The sequence below is a fragment of the Neofelis nebulosa genome, chromosome 5, assembly GCF_028018385.1.
Source record: "Neofelis nebulosa isolate mNeoNeb1 chromosome 5, mNeoNeb1.pri, whole genome shotgun sequence".
Classification (NCBI taxonomy): domain Eukaryota; kingdom Metazoa; phylum Chordata; class Mammalia; order Carnivora; family Felidae; genus Neofelis; species Neofelis nebulosa.
Window position 1 is genome coordinate 18,993,688 of NC_080786.1, and position 18,535 is coordinate 19,012,222.

Below are 18,535 nucleotides of genomic sequence, written 5' to 3' on the forward strand. Positions count from 1 at the left end.
GCTCCCTCTACTTTGCATGCTGGGAAGCCTGTGTAAACCTAACTTTCAGGCCTTCTCCCAGAAACAGGAGAGGGCAAAACCCGTATTAAGCTGTTCTAGGCAGGTATAGTCCTCAGTACGGCAGAAAGATAGGACAATCCTAATGCGTTCTTTGGAATCAAATCCGCACACTTGGAGTCAGTGACTTTGAGACTCTCTGACACACCCATAAATGAGCAGAGCACATTTTAAGCCAGCAGATAAAAAACATTTCCAATATTTTCTATGCAATGTCCAGAATATGAGTTCAGCTGCAGCTAAATTAGTGCATTGTACAGCAACTTAAAAGAAGGTAGTATTTTATTTTAGTGTTTGCATTTGTATGCAGTTTTAAAAGTTTGGCATCTTAAGACTTACACAAAGTTCAAATACAGCTTTAAAAGAGTTATTCTACGTGTATATGCACAGCATTATTTTGCATCCATCCATCACTCACACAGAAAGAGAGCTGTTAGATTATCCTTTCTGGTTTGTGAGGTGACAGTCTTTGTCCTATAAGGAAAGCCCATGTGAATGCTCACTCTCATTACATCTTGCTAATTTCCTCTAGCCCACAACTCTGTTGTTTTAGGCTTTCTGGCAATTGATTCGATAATTTCTGTCTTGAAGTTTTTTATGAGACTAACAAAGACACAAGGGAGAACATGAGACTTAAATCAGATTTCAGAGGGCAGATGGAAAGCAGTCAGACCTGAGAGACCTATGAAGGTCAACCTAGCTCTCAGGTTTTAAAATAGGGACTCCCTTCATGGGCGGAACCACTTCAAATAAGCCATTCTTTTTCAAAGCTTCCCTTCTCCTAAAATAATAGACTCTTTCTAATAGAGATTCTGCTATAAATTAATAACTAATAAACATAAGGTATGAGAGAAGGAAGTTATAATATTAAGTACTATAAAATTTTTAAAAATCAGTTACGAAGTATTAAAAGCAATCAAAGAACAGCTAATGAGTATCTAAAAAATATTCTTATAAAAAATCCAAGGAGAACTAAATTGAGAAAAGTAAAACATGTCTCTATCTTATTCTTCCCTTTAAGTTCTAGTAGCTTTTAATTCTAACAAAAACCTGAATTTGTAATTTTATGCAATTTGCAAATATCTCTGAATTTCTGTCTCCCTGCTACGAAACTAAAGAGTACAGAAAATTGTACTTTTAGGTTATTTTATAGCAGACATCCTAGCTATTTATTCTTAGGTGTTCATCTTCTTTAAAAAGTAGCCAGCAACTCTGTAATGAGCTCAGGAAGGGGTTCCTACCTATTCAAGGTATTAACATCTTAACACATAAGAGATACTTCCTGGGCCAATGTGCAAATACATCCTGAAAAGAAAGCTGTAATATTTTGCCCTAGAAAGTTCTGTTGATTGCAAAGGATTAGGAAAATCTATAATGATCTATAGATTTCATCATAGGTATGATGAAATCTATAGATTTCACCTATAATGAAAAATTTATTTATTGTTTGCTTTACAATGTACTTTTTATATGTAACATCTTGATTCATACTTTATTAGGATCTTCAATGATTCCCTTTCCAAACTGAGAAAAGCATATAAAGAGATTTTTTTAATTTATTTTTTTATTAAAAAAATTTTTTTTAATGTTTATTTCTGAGACAGAGACAGGGCATGAGTGGGGGAGGGGCAGAGAGAGAGAGGGAGACACCGAATTAGAAGCAGGCTCCAAGCTCTGAGCTGTCAGCACAGAGCCCCAAGTGGGGCCAAACTCACAAACCATGAGATCATGACCTGAGCCAAAGTCGGTCGCTCAACCAACTGAGCCACCCAGGCACCCCATAAAGAGATTTTTTTAAATCCCCTAACTATATAGTTCTATGTATCTAAGTTCTAGTCTTCTAAAATTTGAACCACTTTTACATGAGAAGGGGATATATAGAAAGAGAAAATGTGCCAAAACTTTAGTCTTGGTTTTTCTTTTGTTAATACTTTAGATATTTGTTCTAACTCTTTAAACCAGATTCATACCAACTCTCTTTTTAAAAATAGATTAACAATATAAAGCATGTTCTCTTTTTGCTCACTATGGAAAGCAGAAACAAACTGAGAGCTTGAGAACGTATTGTTTCCAACAGAAACAGATGAATTAAAAAGTCTGTGTTCATTTTAACAAAAATTCATTAGTTTTAATAACATGTTGAAAATACCACAACCAGATTGATTTAACTGACACATTTAAAATGTACATGATAAAGCAGGATACGCTATACCAAAGGTAGCAGTTACTAGTTACAGAAAGATCCAAACTTAGACACCTAAGTCTTAAGTATACTCCAGTTCCTTGGAAATGGTGCAAAATTATTTTACTTATCATTTCTTCTGTACAGTAGTTACTTTTCTAAATATGCTATTTTTAAAAAATGGGACATACGGTTTAAGCAGTACAAGTGCACTTATGGGGAAAACAGGATGAAATATCAGAAAGATGGCTTGTTCTGGGAAATCCAGGATGTATAGTTGTTACTTGAACAAAGGGGTATGCTATGTGCTGTAGAGAACAGAACCCATTGGCATGAAAAGAATTTAAGGCTATCTGTTGGATATAGGCATTTTGGGATAAATTATGATCTTCTAAAAGTTTTCTTCCTCCTTATTGTCCTTACCAGATCTCTAGCTATACACTGCCTTTTAAAGAATGACAGCAATAATGTCATTTTCCCCTTAGACCCATCTGTGACCAACACAGAATTGCATAGTAGCAATGCAACCACCTAAGATAACATGAATTGCCTGGCCTAATAAAGATTATAACTAGATCAAGACAGGGTGTCAATCTAAACCAATAATCTAAAGCTAAATTTTAATTGGTCAATGAGTACTAAAATGTGTAATTCCCTTATTTTGCAAAGATGACTTTGCCCCGAAATTTCTACAGTATGACAAAACCTTCATAGTGATTTGAAAAATATATATTCTTAGCAAGAAAGCACTGTCTTCCAAATCCAAATAATTTGTCAGAGTCAACAGAGGATTGCCAATCAGTTCACAAGAGTATACAATAACAGAAAAAGAATGATTCTATAAGAATTGCACCTGTTTATGATTTGAATTCCCTTAAAGCATTTCAATTCTGTCTCTTACTGACAATTAAAGGCATGACCTTAAATACTTGCAGCAGTTACATATATCATGTCATTGAATGTGTTAATCCATCAATGGGTATATACTATTTAAAACAATGAGTGGACAAACCAATATATTCCATTTGCAACAATTTCTGAACTATGCAACAAACTCCATCTTTTTTCGTCCCTGTTTTTAGTGAAATGCTTCCCAAACTTCACAAAAACACCTCAAAGAAATGTTGATAATTCACCATCAACCTTTCCTATATTTCAGTTTTAACAATTACATATCCATAATTTAATGTCCAGGAAGAATAACATTACAGGCATATGGTAAAAGAAAACACTCTAATAGGCATATGGTAAAACAACACTGAAATAATTTTGCAAAATAATATGCCATATATTACTCTAAGTTCCTTAAAAACTTATTCTCATTAAAACTTTGCCTTTATGACATAACCAGCCACATCCATCTCCCCTTACTCTTAGGCAATGCTCAATTTTTTCATTCTTAGTCACTACCTTAAGGAAGTACAAATAAATTTTTTAAAACCCCACTAACATAGATGCTTCTTGTCAGGAGAATATGAACATATTCCTCACTCAACAAAATAACCACTGTATGAAATAAAGTCTGAATCACTGTTACAGAAATAAAGCATACTTCCGTATCTTTCAAGGTATAAAAGTAATTTATCACCATGGTATTATTTTATTTTGGATTTCTTATACTGGGAAGTTTGTACTGTTACACTGACAGCAGAAAATCTGTATCTTCCATGGCATAATCAAGACTCCTAAAAAGGTACCATAGTGTTGGGGCACCTGGGTGGCTTAGTCGGTTAAGTGTCTGACTCTGGTTTTGGCTTAGGTCATCATCTCCCGGTTTGTGGGTTGGAGCCCCATATTGAGCTCAGCACTGCTGGTGCGGAGCCTGCTTGGGATTCCTCTCTCTGTCTTTCTCTGTCTCTGTCTCTCAAAAATAAATAAACTAAAAAAAAAAAAAAAAAGTAACATAAGTGTGGTTAAAAGCACTGACTTGCTGGGTTCAAATCCCGGTACTGCCACTAAGTAACGCTGGCTGAATTATTCTTTATTCGATGCCTCAGCTTTCTAATTTTTAAAATTATAACAGCACTTCTCAGGGATATTTTGAAGATGACATGTAGTGATACTTATGTAAGTACTACTAATTACTGAGCTGGTAATTCTTATTTTGCACAGATACAAATGGATACCACGACAAAATTTGACGAAACGATTTTTAAAAATAAACTTCAGTGGCACCTGGGTAGCTGAGTCAGTTAAGCATCTGATTCTTGATTTTGGCTCAGGTGATCTCACCTGAGATTCTTGATTTTGGCTCAGTCTTGTGAGACTGAGCCCCATGCTGGGCTCTTTGCTGGGTGTGAAACCTGCTTGGGATTTTCTCTCTCCTTCTCTCTCTGCCCCTCCCCTCCCTCTCAAAATAAATAAACCTAAAAAACATTAGTAAGCTTCAAAAAATTTTAGGATCATTTTAGACTTACAGAAATATTACAAAGACAGTACAGAGAGTTCCCATACATCCCCCGCTCCCCACAATTTCTCTTATTAGCATCTTACGACGTAAGCAATTTTTAATGATTGCCCAATAGTGGAAGGACATCTACCCTCAGTAGTAAACCTAAAAATATAGTTAATCTGTAATTTCAATAACCTATCTACCAGATCCAAACTTTGAAACATACTAAGTACTGCATTATAATGAATAAATGCTGAATTTAATGTTTTGGTAATAGCACTACATGCACTATACTAATGTAGGATATTTTATTGTCTCATTAAAAAGGAATAATAAAATGGAAAAGTTATTTTAATGTGTATAATTACTTCTACATATATAGTGAAGTTCCAAATTAAAACATGTAAAGAAGCAAATAAAGCTAGGATATTTAAATTGCTATTACTTTGTAATTTTAAGGTTGAATAAATTTTCTTAATATCATAAAGTAATTAAAACTACGGAAGGGCAATATGGGTGAATAAGTTTCGAAGTAAGAATTTTTAATTTAAGTATTTTCTTACTTTTAGAGAATTCTATTTACAATAATATAAAACGAGGAAAAATTTTCTGGGTTATTAAAGAAACAGAGGTAAAGGGGTACATTTGTAGAAATATTCAAAAAGGCTGGACACCTGAGGCACACAGCGTTCAATGTACGCATTCACTGTTCATTTTAGTAGCCACTAGTCATATGTGGAGAATTAGATTTAAATTAATTAAAATGAGATAAAACTGGAAATTAAATTCTTCATTTGCACTACATTTCAAGTACTCAGCAGCAGTATGTGGTCGGTGGGTAGTGTATTGGCAAGGGCATACAGAGAACATTTCCACCACTGCAGAAAGTTCTGTTCAACAGTATTGCTTGTTCTACACAGGGAACCAAGTGTCTTACTAATCACACCTGAGTCTTAACCAATAGTCTTAATCTCTTATCCAAACAAGTTCTTTTGATTACACTTGGAAAAACGAAGCAGAACAGTAAAAAAGAGGCTTATATCTCCTTTACTGAATGTTCAAGAGAAACAGGAAGAGGTTCTGGCCATTTCTCACAGACAAATGGCCACCAAGAAATGGAAAACTTGCTGAGGTCCTCAAAGCCATTGCTGTACTCACGTGGTAGGGTAGCAGTGGGCCAGGTGGCCAGGAGGACTCCTCTTCAGGGGTACATTTCCTCACTAGGGGAGGGGTCCCCATGTGGGGCCTTCGCACTGGTGGGACCTTCCCCATTACGGGGCTGGGGTTCCTGCCAGTGAAAAATGGGAAATTTCATTGTTAGCCAACTTTGAATCTTTCCCTTTTTGAGATATTAAAAACACTGCTTACTGGATTATTTAGTTAAATCAAAACAGGGTTATATGAGATAAACTCTTAGAACTGGTTAACCATGATGAGTGACGGATTCTACCTGCCCCTCAGTCTCCCAGGACACGACCTGCAGCATTACTGAAACTATTAGAATCTTAGATCTAGTCACATAATGAGAAGATTAGATTGAACCAGATAACGGGTTTTCCCAATCAATGTTAAAAACTGTCTTTTAATTACCAGTAATGGGCAGTGGTGAAAAGAGAAAATATAATCATATGTAACAAAAACCTTACAAAGTTCCACAGCTCCTCATTTTCACCCCATCCAAACTTTAAAAATTAGAGTTGAAAACGGGAAGCAAATGTTTGAATTCCATCCACTTACTTCTCCTGACCATTCTATGATTTGGTATTATTAAATGGTGATAAATGGCCAAGGGTGATTAATGGTCTTTGAAATGGTCAAGAGAAACTGGGATCTGTTGAGGTTTTTTTTTCAAACAAATTTTAAGAAATCCATGTAAGCAGTTTGTAAAGATCTACAAATGTGGCTAACAATAAAAATCCCCCATGAACGCTTTCATTCAACAAATGCTATTTGTTCAAGATGAGCGCTTTCATTGTTTTAATCACAACATACACAACTGCAACAAAATATTTTTGCTGACATTTCAAACTGTAATATTATTACCCCAAATTCTTCCAGTTTAAATTATTTTTGCCAGTGTGTTTTATAAAGGCATACCTTTGGGCAATAAGGTAAGGGGCCCAATTCAACAGAACACTATGGATTCTTCGGGAAGATAACATCACACTTCTATAAAGCACTGAAAGGAAGGGAAAATGCAAGTTTGTGGTGAACTCTGAGAAGATGCAGGAGGAAGTAAATGCATGGAGTTGTGCACTGAAAGATTTTCCCAAAGATACCAGACCCTGGTTCTGCCAGACTTAGTTTCCTAATCTCTTGAGTTGCAACTTTTGCCTCTAATCCCTTATAATTACCTGGGCTCCCAGACAACAATTTAGAGATCAGGTTATTAAAAATTGCACTTCTCTGTCTATAACTACACGGAGTCCCCCGCTCATACTCTGTCTTACTCTCTCTCAAAAATAAATAAACATTAAAAAAAAAATTTAAAAAAAGGGGGGGGGGCGCCTGGGTGGCTCAGTCGGTTGGGCATCCGACTTCAACTCAGGTCATGTTCTCACGGTTCGTTGTTCAAGCTCCATGTCGGGCTCTCTGCTGACAGCTCAGAGCCTGGAGCCTGCTTCTGATTCTTTGTCTCCCTCTCTCTGGCCCTCCCCTGCTCATGCTCTGTCTCACTCTCTCTCAAAAATAAATAAACATTAAAAAAAATTTATAACTACACGGAGGATGGGGGATGGAGAAAGGAAGCAGAAGCAGGAAGAGATATTTTATTAAAAAATTGGATACACTTGAATATAAATGATAAACCTTGAAATTTGTAACAGAAATGCATTTCAGATAGTTAGAAAGTATCTGGAATCCAACGACATAATATTACCTGTAAGTTTGAATACTTTCCATAAGAAGAACTACTATCGTTCTTGATTAGTTTTCTATCAGAATCCTGATGGCAGGCCATGCATAAAAAATATTAATTTTGTAAACTATTCCTAAGTGAATTCAAAATCTTAATTACAGTGGATAAACTAAGTTTACCTAAGCTGTTGTGAGACAAAGTGAGGTTGTAAAAATTTAAATTTTGACATAATCTGTATGAAAAATAGTTCCAGACTATATGGTCAAATAGAAACACTGTCAAAGACATAAATATTAAGATCTATATTAAATAGCAAAGGCAGGCATGCCTTTCAGGAGTTGACCAAAGTTCCCAGGAGGGGGACTGAAATGCTTCATGACTAGAGCTTCATTCTGGAAAGATTATGAGGTCACTGACCCAGACAGATTCAATCAAATTAAATTCTGCTGGACTTCCTGTCTACCCAGAAACACCCTAATATTCACAGATAAGAACTTCTTCACAATGGCTTATCTATTCGGAAAAAATGACTTCCCTAAAAAGAATGATTTTTAAAAACAGAAACTTACTGTTCCGAATATTGATTTAATATTCACTTTGCTATATAATCAGTTTTTCTGTAACCTTTCTTCAAGTCATAGGCTTCAAGAACAGAACAGCAATGTCTAAAAACTACATATAATGCTCTGTTTCCCAATTCTAAGATAAAATTGTAAAACATATTACCACAAGGATACCTGAAGCTGCCACATGTGGTGGTGGTGGCGATTTCCCACACCCCAAAGGCACCTGGCGGAGAGGGGCTCTCCTCACCGCACCTCATATCCCGTGCAAGGCTGTTCTGGAATGTCTCTTCCTACTCCACGCAAGATGCCATATATGTTAATGGAGGCCCTGAAGACAACTGTATCATACCCTATTTCATTCACTATAAAATGATGATGCACTATTATTTTATGAACCATTAAGAAAAAAATTGCCAAATTAAACTATAACTAAGTGATTTCTTAAAACATAAAAATTATTTTACACTTACTGAATGGGCTCTCATGATAAGTACAATGGTGACAGATGGTAATTATCACTGGAGCACAAATAAAAAGACTATGTGAGCAAAAAATTACTACTAAAGCTTCTTTACATTCAGATTTCCAATCTTCTGCACCACTTTTCAGCTCAGAGATGACAGTTTTCCCACAAAATACAGTCCTGTGTACCATTAGGAGCATTGTTGGTGCAGTGTATCTTGACATGTTGCTCCACTTCTGCTTCTGGAATTTTCTACCAAGCTGCAGACTTTTTTTGCAAGTGTTTTTGTGAATGCACAGGCACTAACAACTAAGTCACAACAGCTAGCTGGCCAAAAGCAAAGATAAAAGAAGTGTTAAAATATGAGAGGGGTGGGAGAAGAAAGGCTTCCTAGAATTGCTGAGCTAGAGTAACAGTGCTCCCAAAGTCTGCAAACGCTTCTCTTTCACTTTCTGTCATCCATCCAACAATTCACTCCCCAAATAGTTATTAATCTCCTAATATATAAGGCAGATACTAAGCTAGGGCTAGAGCAGTGTACAAAGCAGGTAATGATACTACCCTCAAGGAACTTATGAGCAGGTTAGCATACAAAATTTATACGAAACTACAATTATTGTAATATTATAAAAAAGAAACACATGGTGAAAAACAACATACATGACTAATTTGACCCTGTCAAGGAGGACAGACAGTACCTAAGGAAAGAGAGGAGAGAGAAATATGTCAGGCAGAGAAAAGAGCAAGCGTAAGGAAGGAGAGAGCAAGGAACTTTTTTCACACGGGTAATAGTACTGGGAAAAGGAAAACTCCAGACTTCTTGAGGACTATCACATTAGAGTTCCAAACTATACTCATATTGGGGCATCTGAAATGCCACTATATTCCTCTGATTAGAATGCAGGTGTATGGAGGCTAGGTAATTCCTCAAGTGTTGGCTCAGGTCCAATGGGATCTATAGACCTCCCATGGACTTATTTCTTGACTTCAAGTGTATAACTGGGAAACCCTCACGCTGGCTCTCTGACATTGGGATACGTGTCATTTTTGTAAGAAGAGCGGAGCAAACCCTTGAAATTTTCCCCTACAACTCCATCTTCAGTCTAGATATAGTAATTCAAAAGCAATACCGTATACTGGGAAGAAGTGCAGAGATTAGCACCACTATCAGAGACATACAGATGCAGGAGTGGTGGTCCTTAATTGTATACCCTTTCTATACTTATAGTGACCCTGCAGAAAAAAAACAGATGATGGATCATTGTAACCTTCAACTGGTGGAAGTCCCAATAGCGGCTGTCATGCTAAGTATGACATCATACGGCTTCCGGCATTTGGTATTCAGCTATTTATGGAGTGAGTACTTTCTTCTCAGAGCCCACAGAAGGGTGGATCAAAAGCAGATTCCTGGTACAGACAGGATACTACCCTGCCCCAGGGCAACGGTAACTCTCCTGATCTCCCTCAACATTTAATCTGCATGGACCTGGATCATCTGCTCATTCCACAGAATGTGACTCTAATCCATTATATTGATGACACCATACTAACTGGATCTGTAAAGCAAGAAATGGAAAAGAATCCTGGTTGACCAAGTGAAACGCACACCAGACACCTCACAAAAAATAGGAGATACCGCCCACTGCTTATGTTTTTAAGAACTCAAGGGCTCTGAGACATGCTAAGAATATCCTCTGTCAGGTAAAAAACATCTCGCTTTTCTCAGCACCTACTGCTAAGAAAAAGGGAGACCTCACTGGGTTCTGGAGACAATATATTCCATATTTCATAACACTGCTTTGACTCGTTTATCAGAGATGCAGTGGCTGCCTGTTCCAAGAGTGACCCAGAACTATGCAAAAGACTATGTAGCAGGTCCAGGCTGTGGTGCATCTGTGCCAGTGGATCTGAGGGTGCAGGACCTGTCCCTGATAGAAAAGGTGTCTGTGGAGTCTCTTGCAAGTGCCAAAAGAGAAGCCACAGTGCAGAACCCTGGGGTTCTGTGGCAGAAAACAGAGGGCCCTAATGGAATTTTTATGCCTGACCATGGGTCAACAAAGGACCCTGGGACCGGAAGTACTCACTGAGACACAAAGTTAGATGGGCACAGAAACAACCTGCTATATGATGGAAAGGACTTATTTTGGATTAGGCCCAAGTATACTCAGAAAGCATGAGTAAATTACATTTCCAGGTAACCCAGACTCCCAGGTGATAAATGTCTCTTTCTTTCATGACCAACTGACAGAAAGAAAAAGAATTCAACGATGGACTACCGCTACACTGCAGTCTTATTCAGGAGTGGACATAAACGACTGTGGCAGAGGAAGTCTGGCTGGGGAGAAGAGCTGGAGCAGTGCACTTGGTCATCCATTTCAAATGGAGGGAGAAACGGCCTCAACCACACACATCTTGACTCGTGGGCCGTAGCAAATGGCTCAACTGCTGATCGGGGCCTAGAAAACAGCGGTGAAAGACAGTATGATAAGGAGGTCTGGGAAAGATGGACTGGACACAAATGAGGCGCAGTTTTGTATCTCACATTCGTGCCCACCAGGAAGCATCTACCAAAATGTCAATGTGTATTGCCAAAGGTCAACAAAAGGTGAACAGGATGAGTCCTTCTATGGGTGTCAGCCAGCCTCCCAGTTAGGTCACCAAAGAGTTGACACAACGAGCCCATGAATAAAATGGCTATGGTGCTTCTGCTCACCAATGCTGGAAAAAGTTATTGCTACTGCTAAATGCTTTAACCTGCCAGCAACAGATATAGTGTCAAGCTCTCAATGTGCCACAATTACTCAAGACCAGTCAATCACTGGGTGTAAGACTGAGTACATGGGAAGGGGCAATGATTTATTTTATTAAAATTAATACCTACTCTGGATGTGAGTTTTGTTTCTAGCTCCCAATACTTTTGCTACCACCACTATCCCAAGGCTTATAAAATACCTGATCTATCAATATGATATCCCACAAAACCCTACTTTAGGCCAAGGACCCATTTTATAACAAAGAAATGTGACAATGGGTACATAACCTTAGAATCCACTGTTCTAACCATGACTCTACCCACAGAGAAATAGCTGGCCTTACAGGCGGGTAGAATAGCCTATTAAAAAGTCAGGGGGTGCCTGGGTGGCTCAGCAGGTTAAGCATCTGACTTCGGCTCAGATCATGATCTCACGGTTCATGGATTCGAGCCTCGCGTCGGGCTCTGTGCTAACAGCTCAGAGTCTGGAGCCTGCTTTGGATTCTGTGTGTGTCTCCCTCTCTCTCTGCCCCTCCCCACCTTGGGCTCTGTCTCTGTCTCTCAAAGAAAAAAAAAAAAGTAAGAAACAAAGAATCAACTGTTAAAAAATAAAAGTCAGCTAAAGAGAAATCTTAAAGATAACTCCCAACTCCAGATGTGGCATATACGCTGAAGCAATGCTTTCAATGTATGGTCTGCTACCAACAGCTAGAATACTTAGGTCTGGGAACCAAAGGATGAAAGTAGGATTAGCTTCTGTCATCATCATTCCCAGTGGACCCACTTGCAGAATTTGTGTTTCCCTTCCATGAAACTTCAGTATCTGCTAAGTTAGAAGTCCTGATACCCAGGCTGGTTTGGGGAGGTAACTGTTTCATCCAGAGGACACAAAACAGTTACATTAAATGTAAATCTCTGACTACCTTCTGGTCACTGTGGGCTTCTCATGTCTGTACACCCATAGAAAAAAAGGGAGTCAGTCTACTTTTGGGGATACTCAATACTGATCATTATGAGAAGCAAAGACTATGGCTACAAAGTGAGGGAGGGAGAAATATGTCCAGAACTTGGGGGATTTCATCAGAAATCTCTTGGTGCTTCCATGGCCAGTGGTAACAGTCAATGGGAAATTCCAGCATGACTCGATAAGAAAAAGGCAACTAAGGGCTCAGACATTTGAGGGAAGTCTGGGTCACTTCAGCAGGCAAGGAACTCAAATCCGGCAAAAACATTTGCCACTGATGAAGAAAATGTAGACCGGGTAAAAGAAGGAGATGATGAGTATCACTTACAGTTTCAGGGTCAGTTGCAGCAGTAGGGACTGCAGTAGTTAGTTTCTCTTAGCTCTCTTGCCTTAAGTCTTTTGCCATAGGATTAAAGCAAGGCTTCACCTTAAAAGGGACTCAGTTACTGATTGCACTTGTATCTCTGATCTCAGGGAGGCAGTGAGGCCCCATACTGTAGTATGGAAGCTAGGTATAATTTAGGGCACGAGTGATCTGAGTGGTAAAAGGGGTATATTACACTGGACACCTTGTCTGTACCACGTTAGATTCTCTCAATTTCACTTGCGTCTTATTTCAGCTTTCATCAGTACTAACTTCACAAAGGTATATGTGACAGCACCTTGCCTCATGTCTGTGGGCAGCTCTTGCCTCTCACTCCAAGGCATCTTTGTTGACATTGATCCCCACTTGCAAGTGGATCCCCACTTGCACATCACCCCATTAACTATTGGGGGACTTGGGGAAGTTAATATATCGTAGGGAAAATCTTGACCAGTAAGAACTAGTGGAAAAACTCTTCCTCCTTTCTCCTCTCACAATGCACAATCTTAAGACAGTTTACCTTATTTCTCAGGGGTATGGTCCTCCAGGATCGGGCAGTGCCAGGCAACTCAACAGCTTATCCATGTATTGACTCTCCCTGCTACCAAACTACATTCTTCTTGCCCCTCTACTTGCTGAGATTATAGCCCCTAACAAAGTAACAGCACAAAGCCCCCTGCTTCAGATTCTTCTTTCTGAGGAAGCTAAGACAAACCTCAGAGTATGTGGTGTCGTTATGATGTCCAAGCGGTCATTCCTCTAGTGCTCAGAGGTGGTAAGTGAAACCACAGGCAGAGATGAGATCACTCAGAGAGGGAGAGAGAGTGAGAGAAGAGGACCTAACAACTGCCGAATGAATGGCCATGAGGAAGATAATGGCTAGAAAAGATGACTGGCGACTGGCAGGAGAGGTGGGTGGAAACCTAGAAAGTATTGTTACTGTAAGGGAGTTTAGCAGGGCACACAGATAATACACATCCAAGGAGCTGTTGCTTTCTTATTACTAAATTTGGTTAGATTTTGATTGCTGTGGATATTTGATATGATGCATTGTCAAAGAAAATTAAGTAATATGCAAACAGAAGTGTGGCGGAGGAAGTTTTTTCAAACCACATTCCTCTGAGGGGAAACCCCAGGCAAACTGAGCAAGAGGGAGGTACTTTGTTACCAGTAACCAGACCTTCTCCTTTGTGCCTCCCTGGAGGGCAAACTGGTGGTAGATACAGACTGATGAGAGAATGATCTGGTGGCTAAGCTATTAATTTATGAATTGTTACCTTTTAAAGATCTCTTTCGATAAAAAAAAAGCTCAGATATCAAAAAATAAAAGAAAAAAGGCTCATAAAACATGCTTTTGTAAGGAGATATTGTAGTAAAAAACACAGAAAGCTCAGCACCCTGAATAAGGCAACTTCAGTTTAGTAAACTCAAAACTATTTCACAGCAAATTTTTCTTCCTTACATTCGGGAGGGCACAAGCGTTCATAAAAATGCTCTATGTACCTTTACGAACACTTAGGATCAGAAAATAAATCTTCCTTAATACTGAGAATTTACCACTTAGGCTAAAAAGTATGGAATACTGTTATAAGAAGCTACATAATCTTTACAGATTTTTAAAGATTGATTGTATATATCTATCATTTATAGAATTTTATTTTTTATTTTTAAATGTTTATTTATTTTGAGAAAGAGGGAGAGCAGAGGGGGGAGCGGGGGAGGGGAAGTCAGGTCACGAGAGAATCCCAAGCAGGCTCTGTCTTCTCAGCACAGAGCCTGTTGCAGGGCTTGAACTCACAAACCATGAGATAATGACTTGAGCTGAAATCAAGAGTTGGACATTGAACCGACTGAGCCACCCAGGTGCTCCCATAATTGAACTTTTTACAATTTATAGAAATGTTTTGGCATTCTTCTTTAGTTCATTCAAACTTCTTTCAGTTTATTAAGTTCAGTGTAAAAAAAAAAAAAAGAATCATTCTGCCTGACTTCACTCTGATTTCCTGTCTGTTTCATTCAGTATTACTAGTCTCATTGATATTAAAGTCTAAGGAGTGTAATGATACTCCAGATTTTATTAAAATACACTTATGTTGTTCTTTCAACTTCCAGACAGGTTTTATTCTCACAGCATGCATTACATAGGTCACATTTAAATCTAAAGTTATAATTAACAATGTAAAAGTGAGAAAACTAAAATCTAAACTTCTAACAATATGAACACTGGGGAGCTTCAATTTAAATCACAAATCAGTGCTTTATAATAACATTCTTTAAGTTTTTAAATAAATATGAAATGTTCTTGAACATAAGTGTCACAGTAATTGTAAATATAAGTGTTTCAGAGGACCCAAGTGGAGAATTTCATATTCTGTCACCGCCTTTGGTAATTAAAAAACATGACATATTTAAAATCTTTAGTTCGTAATAGTGCCTCAAGCATTGTACAGTTAACAACCGCCTTTCAAAAATAATAGCATAAAGCTACTACAATGAACACATTATAACTTCAAAATATGACAGAATCGATGATACCTGTTGGCGATGTTGGGAGACCTGCTCTGGCCACACAAGCGTTACAATCAAGCTAGTGGGCTCCTCTAATAAGATCTGCTTCTTTGCAGGAACCCCACCGTTTGCCTCCTTCCTCAGAGACAGTGGCATCAAGCTTTCCTTCCCCAATTTTCTGATTCATGCTCAAGTACATGGATGGTATTCCAACAATTCTAATTCAATGACAGGCACAACAGCTGCCTGCCAACACCAGAGTGGATTTAGTTTTCATGTGATGCCTTAGAATACCTAACTGATGCAATACCAGGTGAAATGACTTCAGATTTTAAAAGTTGGCCTTAAAACCCCAGCATTTGTACACTACAGCTCAGTACCCGAACAATCCATTCTCTCTACAATTCTAAGTAAAATGTCAGCAGCTAGGGTTTTTTTTTTTAAATAGCCTTTAGGTGTTTAAAATTTCCTGTGCTTGTTTCAGCAGACTTCTGACCTGCCTAACAATAAGCAAGTCACTTAGGATTTAAATACCCAGCTATACTGCTGGGAGTCAATAAGAGCCAGATCTAGGAAGAGCAGGAAAGGAACTCGGAGGGGACAAAGTGGTAGGAAATGTCTTCCGAACACTCCCTTCCCATTTAAAAAAATCTAAGTCAAGCAATAACTCAACTCTTTATAGTTCCTTAAAACCTGAACACTATTCTCCGGACAGTAAAATTTATAAGTAGTATACAAATCAACTAGACTGAAATGTTTACGTTGATCTTTTTTTTATCCTTTATCTCAGTATCTTGCCTGATGGCTCTATATTTCAAAGCTCTGACAGAATTGTTTGATTGGTATGATCTGTGACTACTTCCTTTGTAACAAAAAATAACGTTTTCTCCTTTAAAAATTTTTATTATTTTTTTTTTAAGTAAGCTCTACCCCCAACACGAGGCTTGAACTCATGACCAAGAGTTGCTCGCTCTACCAACCAAGCCAGCCACGTGCCCCCAGTTTTCTCTTTTGATGCTAAAATATTTGTGTTCGCAAAGCATGATCCTTGGTTTGTTCAGACTTTGAGGCGCAACTGTTATAGATAATGCAGGTCATTATTTTGTATCTTATTAAATATTCATTTTAAAAAACTGTAAGAATTTCTAGTATTAATAAATATAACTTTCCTGGTTCCACTGGAGGCTCATTCAGACAGACTGTTGAGATCAGGTAGGTTTCATGGCCATGGAAACTTGGATTGTGCATGTTAAACACGAACTGGGCTAATCACTGAGAGAGCTACGGTACTTGAGTTATACATCTGGATTACGGGATGGGGTGGGCAATATAATGCATTTTTTTTTTTTATTTTTTTTTTAACGTTTATTTTATTTTTGAGACAGAGAGAGACAGAGCATGAACGGGGGAAGGGCAGAGAGAGAGGGAGACACAGAATCGGAAGCAGGCTCCAGGCTCTGAGCCATCAGCCCAGAGCCCGACACGGGGCTCGAACTCACGGACCGTGAGATCGTGACCTGAGCTGAAGTCGGATGCTTAACCGACTGAGCCACCCAGGCGCCCCAATATAATGCATTTTGGATGAAAGTGTTACTCTACTAAAACACAGTAAAATTATGTGTATCTTCCCCTTTTTCAAAAGGTGGTGTCACATGACGGGGGTTTCAAACTGCTTGAGAGGAGGGGTAGGGACAGCTGTTAAGAGGCTAGGATACAGAATGTTCATTTTAAGAGTAAAATTCAACCCTGATCTCCTGAGATTCCCTGTCGTGATCTCTGGGACGTTAGAGGCTTTGGGCAGCTAGCCGACACTAGGGGTCACTGAAAATTCTAATTTCATCCCCCAGATCTACCTTCATTTATTCAAACGTTTATCCATGAGAATCCCGAGCATAATTCCAGGGTTCAGATCCAGAAGGGAGAGGTGCCTCTGGGCACAATACCTCCTGGCTAGGACATACACTCTGCATCCCTTTAGTTCTTAGATTCCTGGCATTTGCCAAGTAACAATATATGATAACGAGTCAGTAAGGAATTCAGTTTCATGGCTTCCTTCTACAGTGTACCTGAGGGGACAGGGTCTCCTGTTTTCCATAGAGGTATCCTATAAACACAACAACCTATTTCTTATTTTTTTTTTAATCACATACAAAAAATAAAACATCTCATAAACTCAATGTCAAGAAATAGAAAATATTTCTTTTGATCAACCTATTTATAAGTGTTATTGAGTTCGTACTCCAAATCTCATACTCTGATTTCTTTGTTGACAAAAATAATCTCACAATTATTGGAGGAAAAATCTAACAATACTCACATTTTCCTTAAAATGAAGACAAAAATAGCTAGCCAGTATATGGTAAGTATTCAAACATACTTGCAAGAAGTTACAAACCATACAAAAACACTGAGATGTGGTTGTTTGAAAATCTGTACCTCTGGTGGTAACTGTGACAACATAAATCTACAGTCATTCTGATTCTTTTATGGTTTCAATCTGAGCACAGATGAAACCAAATATTTCAATTTATGAACTATGTTAAATTTCTCCTTTCCATTTACATGTGGTATGAGCCACATGGAACAGTATCTAACTTCATAAGTATTTCAAGAACATATCAGGTTTGTGATACGTAAAATACAATGAAAAGGAAAATTTTAACACTTTAAATATTACTCAAGTAAAGAGAACATGACTAAGAGCTGAATGACTGCCTGTCACCAACTGCCTATCACTCTCTGCTACAAAATTTACTTAGTACCAACTAATGAAAGATCACAATTGTACAACTACTGAAAGTGTTTGACACATCAAGTTGAAGAGATCTGTCCCTTTTAACTCGAACCTTTTCATACTTAGATTCAAGGAATGTGTAATACCAGAGAAAAGACAGAAACATATTATCTAATTCTAAGTACTACTTCTGCTGATCAATGTTCAAACCTCCCACAGGCTCCTTAATGTCTACAGAATGAGGCCCATGTTCTGGCAGTGGTACCCTAAATCCTCCATAACTTGGGAGGCCTCACGTCAGTTTTATTTCCTCTTGCTCTGGAACGAGGGAACCTGTTCTCTAGACAATGTGAATTCCTGAACCTTAATGACTCTGTACCTCTACCTGCGTACTTTTTCTTCTTTCCCCCTTTCCTCTTCCTTCTGTCTTTTTCTTTCCTTGCTTTCTTTTTTTTTACAACCAACCTGGGGCCTGAATTCATGGCCCCAAGATCAAGAGTCGCATGCTTTACCAATTGAGCTGGCCAGGCGCCCCTCTACTTAAGTTCTTGCTGAAGCCTGCAGGGAACACCTTTCTTGCTTCTCTCCACTCATTCAAGTCCCATTGGAATCAATCTTATATGCTTTAAAGGAACCTATATGGTTCAGGTTTGTGCTCCCACAGTCGTAGCTCAGGGACTGGCATGAAATGAAGTT

The 18,535-nt window shown here is 38.4% G+C and overlaps 1 protein-coding gene across 5 annotated transcripts in view; it reads right to left on the minus strand.

Moving 5' to 3' along the window:
- UBE2E2 (ubiquitin conjugating enzyme E2 E2) overlaps nt 1–18,535 on the minus strand; it is a 373,353-nt gene that overhangs the window by 134,846 nt on the left and 219,972 nt on the right. The window contains exons 4-5 of one of the 5 annotated variants that reach the window (XM_058729756.1): nt 6,729–6,810; nt 5,790–5,919 (exon numbers count right to left, since the gene is read on the minus strand). The exons of 3 other annotated variants lie outside the window; for them this stretch is intronic. In XM_058729756.1, the coding sequence (XP_058585739.1) occupies nt 5,790–5,919; nt 6,729–6,810 (212 nt within the window). The remainder of the gene's footprint in view (nt 1–5,789; nt 5,920–6,728; nt 6,811–18,535) is intronic. One more of the 5 variants, XM_058729760.1, reaches the window with a different exon arrangement.